Below are 12,863 nucleotides of genomic sequence, written 5' to 3' on the forward strand. Positions count from 1 at the left end.
TTGATTCTAGGGCATAAGCCTTAGTCGTTGGATGTAGTCATTAATTCTAAGATGTTGCTCAGTGGAATGTCCAAAGTTCTCACCCAGTCTGTATAACTTGGAAATATTTAAATTTCAAATATTTGAATTTAAATATTCAAAAATACACTATCTTCCCAGCATCAGACGACTGCTGAAATTTCACTTCAGCTCTTCCAGTCTTCCAATTGTTGCTGTCCATTGGGTTCTTTGGGTCTTACCACTTGCATGTACTGTTATATTGTGAGCTAAAGCTTTGAGGGGATTTTTTTAGACAGATTTTGGGACTCCCTTTTCAAGGTTCCTACCCCAATTTTCAGTTGATTTGGCATTTCCAAATTTCAACTTCTGAGTTTTTTAGAATGGGAAGAATGCTGCTTTATACTGGCACACTATTCCCCATGTACTGCACAGACTAATGCCCTCATGAAAAACCCTGGATAAATGTGGATCTTACCCACTATTTTTCCCTTCTTTCTAGAATTGTATACCCTCCTGTGTTTTCATGCTATTTTGGTTGCTTTCTAGGGTCTTCGAAAAGAATCTCTTCCTTGTCTAGAGTTTATAATTGTTATTTGCAACAGGGTCTGTCCAACATAAGCTACTGTGTCACTTCCAGAAGCTAGAAGTCCCTCTTTTATTTTATGATTATTATCTTTGAAAAGTATGGAATCTTCCTGGATCAACTATTTTCAGCAGATTCATGCAGCATTTAAGTCACAGCCATATCCCAGCAATTTTTCTGTTTGACACAGGATTTTATAGACAGTCTAGGTAAGAGATAATAGGTAGTAGCAATAAAGGTAGTGACAAGTGGTCAAATTACATTTTCTTTCTTTCAGATTATTTTATGTGCCAATATTCTGTTGTTAGAGAGTTCAGACAAGCTATAAGAAACTAAATTATCTTTTCTCTTTCAGCATTTCTCAAAACTTTTAAAATCAAAAGAACTGCACGTATTTTTAGTAACAGAAAAATATGCTTTGACAAATTGTTCTTTATTTCCTATTTCCAAAAAGAGCTTATGGTTGTCTGGTGCAAGTATCATAGACATTGCTGATTTCTGACTACATTTCTATCCCCTCTCTTCCATGCACAGCTCAAGTTCAGCTAAATTGTCTAACATAAATTTTCATGGATGCTATGTAGAGAATTGCTGAATGGAAGATGAGTGGAATCTGTGAGAATAGTCACTTCCACTGCCTAAATAAGAGATGATTTGTGTAAAGAATATCTAGGAAGAAAATCAATCAATGTTCATGACTGATTAGTCTGCAGGGAGTAATGTAGATGAACTTAAGTTTCTGGCTTGTGCAACGAAATGGATGGTGTTGTCAAGCCCTGAGACAGGAAACAGTAGATATGAGAGAGGAAAACCTATGTGATTTTCAGCTTTGGAGTATGAGATGTCCTTGAGATTTTTATTTGGAGGCACCTATCTAATATCCATCTGCAGTATTGCCTCCATTTTTTTCTGTACCATATGCCTCTTATCATAGTGTAACTATGAATTTTTTAACTCCCGTTTTTAATAACTAACGTTTCCCAGAAAATAAAGCAAACAAAAGGGAGCAAATTTCTAGTCTGGCATTTTAAGTATTTCACACTCTGGCTTTTTTTTTTTTTTAACATTTCAATCTATTGGCCATTATTCTCTACAAGATGGTGGTTTATAGTGTCCACATAATTATGAAACAGACAGTTATAGAGAAGGCCTAGTGAAGTTCCACTCAGGCAAAGGTAGTGACCACAATATTGTGATTTGTTTGCTTAAAACCTTGAGATGAAAAGCAAAGTGAGTAAAAGAAAGACTAGATGGCCAGGCATGCTGGTTCATGCCTGTAATCCCTTCACTTTGGGAGACCGAGGCCGGTGGATCACCTGAGGTCAGGAGTTCGAGACCAGCCTGGCCAACGTGGTGAAACCCTGTCTCTACTAAAAAATCTGCAGGGACCAGGCACGGTGGCTCACGCCTGTAATCCCAGCACTTTTGGGAGCCCGAGGCGGGTGGATCACGAGGTCAGATGATTGAGACCATTCTGGCTAACACGGTGAAACCCCATCTCTACTAAAAATACAAAAAAAAAAGTAGCCAGGTGTGGTGGCGGGTGCTTGCAGTCCCAGCTACTCGGGAGGCTAAGGCAGGAGAATGGCGTGAACCCAGGAGGTGGAGCTTGCAGTGAGCCGAAATCGCACCACTGCACTCCAGCCTGGGTGACAGAACGAGACTCCATCTCAAAAAAAAAAAAAAAAAGTCAGCTGGGCGTCGTGGCACGCGTCTGTAATCCCAGCTACTCTGGAGGCTGAAGCATGAGAATCGCCTGAACCTGGAAGGCAAAAGTTGCAATGAGCCGAGATCAGGCCATTGCACTCCAGCCTGGCGGACGATAGCGAAACTCTGTCTAAAAAAAAGAAAAAAAAGGAAAAAAAAAAAAAAAAAAAACAAAGACTAGGAATTTTCCTTCTTGTACACCTTCATGAAAGTAAGTCTTTCTATCTGTGCAAGTTTAGAAACTGCAATTACAGACTTCTTGGCACTATGGAGCCTAATGGTCAAGCAACCCTGCAATGGAGAGACAGCATAAAAATTATCTGGACAATGTAACACTTTATCACTTGTTCAAAAATTTGAGAGGATGAGAATAAGATTTCTGATATGTGTTATGATCATGTATTTATTGCTACAGTTAATTATGTATTTTTTGGCACAGTGTTTACCTGCTAATCTTAATAGAGTTAAGATAAAATTCAATTGTAGGCATTTTTCCCTTCTATTGGGTTAACGAGTCCAAGCGAACTGAGCAAAGGTTGCAGGGAGCCCCATCACGGCTGAGCAAGGCTTGGTGAGGCATCCACTGACTGCTGGGAGGAGAGCATTAGATGTACCTTCTAAAAGCACTGTCCAATAGATACATAATGCAAGCCACATATATAATTTTAAATTTTCTAGTATTTATACTTAAAAAGCAAGAAGAAATAAGATGACTTTCATCCAATACTGCTTCCAAATAAGCAGTATTCTGGAGCACACGAGGAATCCTCAGAAAAATAAGCTCCAGCTCTGAGGTGCTGATTATGGTAGGGCAATCAATACAGATCAAAACATGGCACAGAGAGCTTAACTTCCAAGAGAGAGTAGAAAATCGATAGAGCGAAGAAATATTTCCCCTTTGACTTATTTTTAACCTGAGTAGCTATCCTATGCCAAGAGCTGTGCAGTTTTCATTTACCCCATGCCAACAACGTAAGTAGGCTCTACTGACCAGGAAGTTAATATGCCCGAGGTATGTTTTCAATGGAAGAGGCTGAGGGTCACCCAACTTATATCTCGAAATGTCACAATTTCTACAAGCTCTGTCCTGGAGGCAAGAGTAGGTATGCCAGGCAAACAAACCTCAACGCTTAGCTGCCCCGCACCTCCTACGGCCGGAAGCTTCTCAGCCCAAAGCAGCTCCTGGACGCAACGTCCGTCCCGCAGTCCAATCAGCAGCCGCGACCCGGCGCCCGCCCAGGCCGCGTCACGAGTCAGCCAAAGATGGCTGCGCCCAGGCAATTTGAGCAAAGGCGGCAGTGACCTCCGGCGTGGCTGAGGAAGAACTGAGTAGGCACCCGCAGGCTGCTGGGAGGAGAGCATAAGGTACTGGTATTACGGCGGAGGGGGTGAAGTAAATGTCCCGGTGTCAAGAGAAGCACGGCGCGGTGACACGCTAGCTACCAGCAGCGCTGCGCGTAAATGAGAGCAAGTAGAAGTGTAGTTGGCCCTTTGGTGCTGTCTCTTCACTTTGCACTCTAGAAGGAAAGACCTTATATTTAAATTAACCCAATAGAAGGGAAAAATGCCTGAGATTGAATTTAATCCCAGGTTTACTGCCAATTTACAAGGTGACCACGGCCAAATTTAATTTTCAGAGGCCTCACTTTACCTATCTCTCAGATAGGCCCCACATTGCCTATCTCTCAGAGCTCTCCCAAGAATGACATGAGATAGGTAACACAAAAATCTTTCAAAATATTTGTAGTTTTTACAGGCGGCGTTGCCTTTGATAGGTATTTGTTATTAATATCGGAGACTAAATGCCCACAGGGGCTGCCCAGTCTGGACTTCTACTGAATTAAGGGTGACTAGACACACACAGTGTAGAAATGGGTATTTCACAGGACTTGGAACCTCACCAATATGCAAAGAAAAGTAGTGATACCATTGGGCAGAATATATTGGGGAAATCACTTCTTTTATTTCTGACATATTACACATAAATTTCATATATATGTATATACTGCTCAGTACAATATATACATACTGAATTTGATTATATATATTCCACTACCCCATACACAAAATCATTCAGAGCTCCTGTACAGCAGGGATTGTGTCTTATCATTATTGTAGCTAAGGCCCTCAAAAATTTGACTACCAGAAACCTAGACCTAAATTTCTAAGGTTGCATTGTCCTTATTAGGTTAACTTTAAGTCTAGAGATATGGAATGTCAATGTACTCAACATTTCCAAATGACCTCTTATCGATATAAAACAGGTAGCAATAAATATTTAAACGAGCACCTGTAACGTTGTAGGAAATGAGAAAATCTGGTTTCATAAAACCATGTTTTCCTTTGTTGTTATCCCTGAACTTTTTTTTTTTTTTTCTGAGACAGAGTCTCGCCCTCTCACCCAGGCTGGAGCGCAGTGACGAAATCTTGGCTCACTGCAACCTCCGCCTCCCAGGTTCAAGAGATTCTCCAGCCTCAGCCTCCCGTGGGATTACAGGCAGCTGCCACCGGGCCTGGCTAATTTTTGTATTTTTAGAAGAGAGGGAGTTTCACCATGTTGGCCAGACTGGTCTTGAACTCCTGACCTCAGGTGATCCATGTGCCTTGGCCTCCCAAGGTGCTGGGATTGCAGGCGTGAGCCACTGCGCCCAGCCTTTGTTTTTCTTAATTGTTACCCTGAAACTTGTTTAATGAGCCAAATCTTTAATTTAAAACTCATCATTCACTATTCCTTTTTGACATTTTCACCCTAACTAGTACAGACATCAACAAACTATTGGCATGTAGGCCATATGCGGCCTATAGCTTGCCTATGTACAGCCAACCAGCTAAGAATGCAAAAGCTGTATGTTACCTGCAGAGCCTACCATATTTACATCTGGCCCTTTAAAGTTTGCTCAGCCCTGATCTCGGGTATACCTAGAAATGAAATTGCTAGGCATGTGTGTCTTCTACCTGCTAAATAATACCAAATTCTTTCCCAAAGTGACTGTACAGTTTGGGTAAAGCTACCCCACATTCTGTACACAGAATGTAGTTTTAGCTACTCCACGTTCTTGCCAATAATTGGAATTCTCAGATTTTAATTTTAGCTAACCTATGGGTACCTATTGGTATCTCACTGTGGGTTGTTCCCCCAATTATAATGAAGGTGAGCATATTTTCATGTTTATTGGCTGTTTAACTTTTTGTGAAGTGCCTGTTCAAATATTTTGTCAGTTTTTCCATAGGGCTGCTTACCTTTTTCGTGTTGATATGTAGTTCCATGTATGTTTTGGGTACTAACTACTCTTTTGTCAGTTGTATTGCATTTTCTCCCACACTAGCTTTTCTTTATGGTATATATTGATAACCGTACGTTCTTAACCTCAGTACTGTTAGTTTTATAAGTCTTTTTATGTTTAGTGCTATTTGTGAATTGTTTAGGAAATAGTTTCAAGGATTATGAAGATATTCTGTATTTCCTAAAAGCTTTATGTGTTGCTTTTCATGTTCTGGTTTTTGTTTCACTTAGATTTTTTTTTTTAATAACATATATGCAATTTTTTTTCACATTAGCTCTACAGTATTAGTCTTCAGAAGGTTTTTAAAATTCTTCCTATAAATTCTTGAGAAATGATATCTTCATGTTTTTTAAGGTTCAAAATGGAAAATCATAAATCCAATAATACCAAGGAAAACATAATTGTTGATATATTCCGAAAAATTAACCAGCTTCCAGAGGCAGAAAGGTAAGATCCTTTCTTAATTTAAAAATACCTTTTATCAGGTAGATTTTCACCATTGATTCATTATCTCAAATTTATCTAGTTTGAGTATAAACAACACGGAATGTCAGGAGGAAACTGCCCTTTTCTTGCCTGGATGAGAGTGTTTAACCATTTTGCTCAATATCACATAGCTAACTGTGGAAGTTGAGGCTGGAACTCATGTCTTTGGATATATCTAACTGTACAATGTTTTGAGTTTTTCCATTAGGCTTGGAGTATAGTAAAATGTAAACATTTACAGACCCATTTAAATAACAAAACTTTAAAATAACTTTTAAAATGTCTTTTGTTTCCAGTTCATTCTGTCAGTATGCTTACCAGTCTAAGAGTACCATAGAATACACATAGCAAGATAGAGAATGTCAGAGAAATAGGATCATGGCTAAAGATCTTTAAGATATTATTAGAGGGCCAGGTGTGGTGGCTCATGCCTGTAATCCAGCACTTTGGGAGGCCAAGGTAGGTGGATCACCTGAAGTCAGTTCAGACCAGCCTGGCCAACATGGTGAAACCCCGTCTCTACTAAAAGTACAAAAATTAGCTGGGCATGGTGGCGGGCGCCTGTAATCCCAGCTCCTCAGGAGGCTGAGGCGGAGGTTGCAGTGAGCCGAGATCACACCACTACACTCCAGTCTGGGCGACAAGAGCAAGACTCCGTCTCAAAAAAAAAAAAAAAAAAAAGATATTGTTAAAGAGAAAAACCAATATAGGGAACATACTGATCTTTGCCAGGCAGCTACTGTGTACTTCCACAAAATGTCTTTCACTTTGCTGACAGTCAAGAAGGTCTCTCTGAATATAAAAGGATGAAAAGCAGCCGCCTGGGAAGGAGAGAGGGACAGTGTCTTAAGTAGAGGGAATGGCATATGCCTAGCCACAAGATAGCCAAGGCTTGTGGTACTTGAGTAACCATTGTTACTGAAGTACTAAGGAAGTAGGCATAAGGACCAAGAATAGTTTTGAGCAGGTGAATGATTTTAGCATTTCTAAAGAACATTCCAGCTGCTTTTTGTAAAGCAGATTCGAGGTAGGAAAGAAAGGAAATACAAAGACCAGTAGAAAAACCAGCATAGCAATCCTAGTGAGTGGAGATAGTAGGGGTGGTGACAGTTGCGATGAAAAGAGGATGGATTTAAAATACATTCTGGAAGCATAATCTTGCTATCTTCAGGAATAAAAACTGAACAAATCCCCATCTTGCTGCCACTTATCATCTTAATCAGGAAGAACCTATAAATCAAGCCCAGTAGTGTTCAGAACAAGGATCTCTGAGGGGAAGAAAAAAAAGGCTAGTAGTAAGAACTTGGTGAGATTTTAAAAACTCTTTCACCCCCATCCCCACACTCCAACTCCACTCCCTTCTAGTTGTTTTCCTGAGGTAACAAAAACTTTTAAAGCAAAAAAGGAACTATGTCCATGTTTCCAGGCCAGCAAGATAGGGAAAGTGAGAAAGACTGGCAAAAGAAGAGTCACACCTGTAATGGTGTAACACCTGCTGGCTCACACCTGTAATCCCAGCACTTTGGGAGGCGGTGGTGGGCTGATCACTTGAGGTCAGGAGAAGACTAGCCTGGCCAACATGGCAAAACCCTGTCTCTACTAAAAATACAAAAATTAGCCAGGTGTGGGGGCGCGTGCCTGTAGTCCTAGCCACTGGAGAAGCTGAGGCATGAGAATAGTTTGAACCTGGGAGGCAGATGCTGCAGTGAGCCGAGATCATGCCACAGCACTCCAGCCTGGGTGACAGAGCAAGACTGTCTCAAAAACAGAGTAGACGGTGGCAACTTTCAAGAAAAGAAAGTAGGCTGTCACTGGGTTCTTTACCAAATTAGAAAGAATATATGGAACTGCAAAGTAAAATTTAGTTTAGAGGCAATAAATGCTTGCAATCATTGGCATCTAAACTGGGAAGATGACAGTGTCCTGTTATCTTTGCCTTGTTTCTATTTTTTCTCTTCATTCCCATTTTATCTTCTAAGTTTGAATCTTCATTTCTTCTTGGACTATTAATCAGGTATTTAACAGTTACTTGGCATGTCCTCCAGTGTATGGAGCTTTCTTAATATCAAAAACTTCATTTTCTGATCTACAGAAATACTTTCACGTACATGTTTGTCGTTTGTTAAATTTGGGCTATTTCATGTCTATTTCTTGTGTTATGTCTTATCAAAAAGTCATGAGTTTTTAGTTGGTACAGGTACTTTTTTGGAAAACTGGCAAGGGGCTGCTAGGTAACAATTTTGTATTTTTTTAAATTTTTTTTTGAGACGGAATCTCGCTCTGTCACCCAGGCTGGAGTGCAGTGGCCAGATCTCAGCTCACCGCAAGCTCCGCCTCCCGGGTTCACGCCATTCTCCTGCCTCAGCCACCAGTAGCTGGGACTATAGGCGCCTGCCACCACGCCGGGCTAGTTTTTTGTATTTTTTAGTAGAGACGGGGTTTCACCATGTTAGCCAGGATGGTCTCGATCTCCTGACCTCGTGATCTGCCCGTCTCGGCCTCCCAAAGTGCTGGGATTATAGGCTTGAGCCACCGCGCCTGGCCTGTGCTAATTTTTAATTAAAAATTTTGACTTTAGCTGGGAAAAATCTGGTTAGGAGAGCAAAGTTTGCTATGCAGATTTCACTTATACTACTTTTTATTTATTTGTATATGTAACATACTTGTAAACAAATGGACTTATATATAACATATATATGTATTTTATATATATATAGGCAAATTATTTACCTGAGCATTGGGATTTAAAATGGGGATAATATACATTTCATATGATTGTTATGATGAAATAATATTTTAGAGGAAGTCAAGTTTTTTATTCCCCCAACCCTCACAAAAAAAAATAGGCTTTTCACATTTACATGGTTTTTGTGGTTGGTAGGTTCTCCAGACTGTCATCACTAATTATCATCTATGTACCCCAAGTTCCTGAACTGCTGCTGTCTTGTACTACCATGAGCATTTTCATAGACTTCTATCTCGTTTACATATCTTTCTTCTCCAGTAATATTTAACTATGTTAACCTTGAAGATAGAAGATAATTTTTTGTGCCTTTAGCACTGAGTCTGCTGCATACAGTGGGGTTCTCAATGATAGGCATCATGACTGCAGTGTCAGATAAGAAAAGTAATACCTTATACAATGTAGGAAGCTTAGAGTTCCTAGAAAAGCTATTTTAGATGAGTGTAAGCCATAGAAGTTAGAGGGGGTACTGTGTGGCTACTATGGCTAGTTAAGAGTAATGAAATTTTAAGATTGACTGTATTGTAGATAGCAAGGCAAGCGGTAAAAAAGCTAAGTAGTAGTCTGAAAAGTTTGGAGTCAATATTTTTAATATTCAGCAATCATGTTAGGCATTACTTTTTCCCAAAACTAAAGAATGCATAGGACATAGGTTAAAAGTTCATACATAACCTTCGCTTCAAATCCAGTTCTACCACTATCTCAAAACATCAGTTTATTTCTCATCAATGGGTTATTATAAAGTACCTAGCATACGGTGTTGCTTAAATGTTAGTACTCCCAATCCTGACACTAATGTTTCAGGGAAGAGTGAAAGGAAACACATTAACTCCACATTATTGAACATCTTCTGTGTCAGGCTGAATACATCTTTGTATCCATTGTCTTCCGGTTGTTTAAAGACTAGTGTAGAAGCCTGACATGTAAATCAGTGATTATATAAGATAGTACTGGCTTGTAATGTGTTGTGCTAGAGAGGTAAGTATTATGGGAGCTCAGAGGAGAGGCACCCACTGGCTGCTGGGAGAAGAGCAAAAACCTATACATAAAGCAATTTTTAAGATTTTGGTTCTATAAGGGATAGATGTTATATCCAGTTAGTGTATTCCCAAAGTCCTGTTAAGTTCTGTAACACGTGTCAGAATCGGGAAAGCTCACACACACAATAAAGCCAAAGAAAAAGTTCTTTCTTCTCACCCTTTCAGGAATCTACTTGAAAATGGATCAGTTTATGTTGGATTAAATGCTGCTTTTTGTGGCCTCATAGCAAACAGTCTTTTTCGACGCATCTTGAATGTGACAAAGGCTCGTATATCTGCTGGCTTGCCAATGGCAGCGATACCTTTTCTTACAACAGACTTAACTTACAGATGTTTTGTAAGTTTTCCTTTGAATACAGGTAAATTCTACTTCACTATCACCAAAGAGTTTGCCTTAGTATATGTTATTTGCAGCTTTAGTCCATACTTATTAGTATCAGGTAGCTATATGCTGTAATGCAGTGTTTAGATAAGATTAAATCTTGCTAGCCTCTCTGTGGCAAGTAATTCATATTAGCATGGTCTACCAACCAAGATGCACATATACAGCAGTTCTAAATACTTTCCTTTTTCTTTGAGATGGAGTTTTGCTGTTGTTGCCCAGGTTGGAGTGCCTTGGCGCGATCTTGGCTCACTGCAACCTCCACCTCCTGGGTTCAAGCGATTCTCCTGCCTCAGCCTCCTGAGTAGCTGGGATTACAGGCGCCCACCACCATAGCCGGCTAATATTTTTGTATTTTTAGTATAGACAGGGTTTCACCATGTTGGCCAGGCTGCTCTCAAACTCCTGACCTCAGGTGATCCACCCGCCTCGGCCTCTCAAAGTGTTGGGATTACAGGCGTGAGCCACTGCACCTGGCAATACTTACCTTTTTCTAACATATCTTTCTCATTGCTCATTTAGAGTAAGAAATATTTGGAAATCCATATATATATATATGGATATATATATGAAAATCATATGGAAATATATATATATACACAAATATATATAAATATGTTGGCTACCTTAGATTTTTTATTTATATTTTATAGAGAAGTTCCTTAAAAGGGGAAAATATTTTTATGAGAATATGACTCTTTATATAGTAAATCTCTTAAAGCACTAAATACATATATAACGTTTATCAAATACATGGAGAATTGATTTCCTTTTGAAAATTTACCATGTGTGCTGAATGCTTTGAGTATAGTTAATCATAAAAAAATCTTTTGATTGATGATTTCAAATAAAGATATTACCATGGGTGCTAGGGAAGCCAGTCCATCTAAATTTTATTTTCTGTTAAGTGCTCCTCCAAATTTGTTTAAATTGGACGAGTATTTTAATTCCCATGACCAGTGGAAACAATTTCTATGATCAAGGGAGATCACAGAAATTGTTTGAACTATTTGAATTGAACAGACTGAATTGCCCATTGAATTGAACAGACTGAGTGAAAATATTAGCCCAGGTCTGTTGATAAAAAACAAGTGCAGAAAGCTAGCAGCAGCCCAAACCATGAGCTTATTATATCTATGTTCAGAACAAATTAGAGGATTTTTTTTCCTAAAATAGTTTTATCAATCATTCCTAGCTATTTTAAGTTACTCATAGATGTAATTATATCTTTTATCATGCTTTGTAGAATTACATTTGATATATTGCCTGAAAAATATCTGTCATACACAAAAGAGGATCTTACATTCTTTATATTTGCTTGATTATCATAACCTTCATGTCCAGAACTAATTTATTTCCTAGGCGATTTGGCTTGTGAAACCTGTACCGTAACACGGAGTGGACTGATAGGTCTTGTTGTTGGTGGTCTATACCCTCTTTTCTTGGCTATACCTGTAAATGGTAGCCTAGCAGCCAGGTAGGAAATGAAAAACTTTTTATAATATATGATTACCTATAAAACTCACAACTTAAAGCAGCAAATATATTTTGTTTTTAAGTCATTTAGACCAAAGGCAATGTTACCCTCTTGTTTAGAAGTTAGCAAGACCTGTTTCTTCTTATAATCAAATTCTACTTACCAAGAATTTCAAACAGTTCTACTTGGTATATAGTTCAGGCTATTAACATTAATTTGTGTACTGAATACTAAACTAACTACAAAGCTGCAAAAAGTATTATGCATGAAACTTCTGTCATATAAATAATTATCTTGGATGAGTTTGAACACTTGCACTAAAGGAAAATTCCATCAGAAAATGTGTAGCTATTATATTAGCCTTCTATTCTAAAATAATTCTGGCTATTCTCTGTTGAACTCTTGGATCAGCAATCTATGCTATAGCCTTGAAGCAAACTGGATAAAGAAACAAAACAGTTTTTAGGATTAACAGACACTGAAGACCTTTACCTTAATCTTTAGTTTCATCTTAAGACTTCTAGGACTGATATATATCATAGATAGGTTTGCCACTTGATGCAACAATCTTTTCTATTGAACTATCTCAATGTTTTCTTACAGGTATCAATCAGCTCTGTTACCACACAAAGGGAACATCTTAAATTACTGGATTAGAACTTCTAAGCCTGTCTTTAGAAAGATGTTATTTCCTATTATGCTCCAGACTATGTTTTCAGCATACCTTGGGTCTAAACAATATAAACTACTTATAAAGGCCCTTCAGTTACCTGAACCTGGCCAAGAAATTCACTGATTTTAAACAAATATGTAAACAAAAATAAAATGGTAAAAACAGTTTGTCTAATGTTATGCATAAACATAGACTTGTAATTTATCACATGAGGATAATTCTGGGACCTACAACAAAAGGCTGAATCTAAGTAAAAGCTACCCACTTAAAACAAGTTTAACTTCACTAGTTTGCCCAGTATTGTCTCTTCTACCTTGCTTGCTCTACTCTTTTACCTTAGGTATCGTGTTTGGTCTGTAGTACACAAGAGGAAAAAGTTACTATATAGTATTTTACACTGAAGACTTCATAATGCCAAACGGGAATAAAAAATGAAAAAATATATACCCATACACTATACCAAATGTTACTTATAATTCACTTTCTCA

At 38.6% G+C, this 12,863-nt stretch overlaps 1 protein-coding gene across 1 annotated transcript; it reads left to right on the top strand.

Moving 5' to 3' along the window:
* Positions 1 to 3,530: 3,530 nt before the first annotated feature.
* On the top strand, positions 3,531 to 12,539 carry TMEM126A (transmembrane protein 126A). Its single transcript, XM_008020337.3, has 5 exons — positions 3,531 to 3,655; positions 5,929 to 6,021; positions 10,009 to 10,202; positions 11,588 to 11,702; positions 12,306 to 12,539. The coding sequence occupies exons 2-5, from the start codon at positions 5,936 to 5,938 to the stop codon at positions 12,496 to 12,498; spliced, it is 588 nt and encodes a 195-aa protein (XP_008018528.1). The 5' UTR covers positions 3,531 to 3,655; positions 5,929 to 5,935; the 3' UTR covers positions 12,499 to 12,539.
* Positions 12,540 to 12,863: the final 324 nt, after the last annotated feature.

The sequence above is a fragment of the Chlorocebus sabaeus genome, chromosome 1 (genome assembly GCF_047675955.1).
Source record: "Chlorocebus sabaeus isolate Y175 chromosome 1, mChlSab1.0.hap1, whole genome shotgun sequence".
In the NCBI taxonomy this organism is placed as follows: domain Eukaryota; kingdom Metazoa; phylum Chordata; class Mammalia; order Primates; family Cercopithecidae; genus Chlorocebus; species Chlorocebus sabaeus.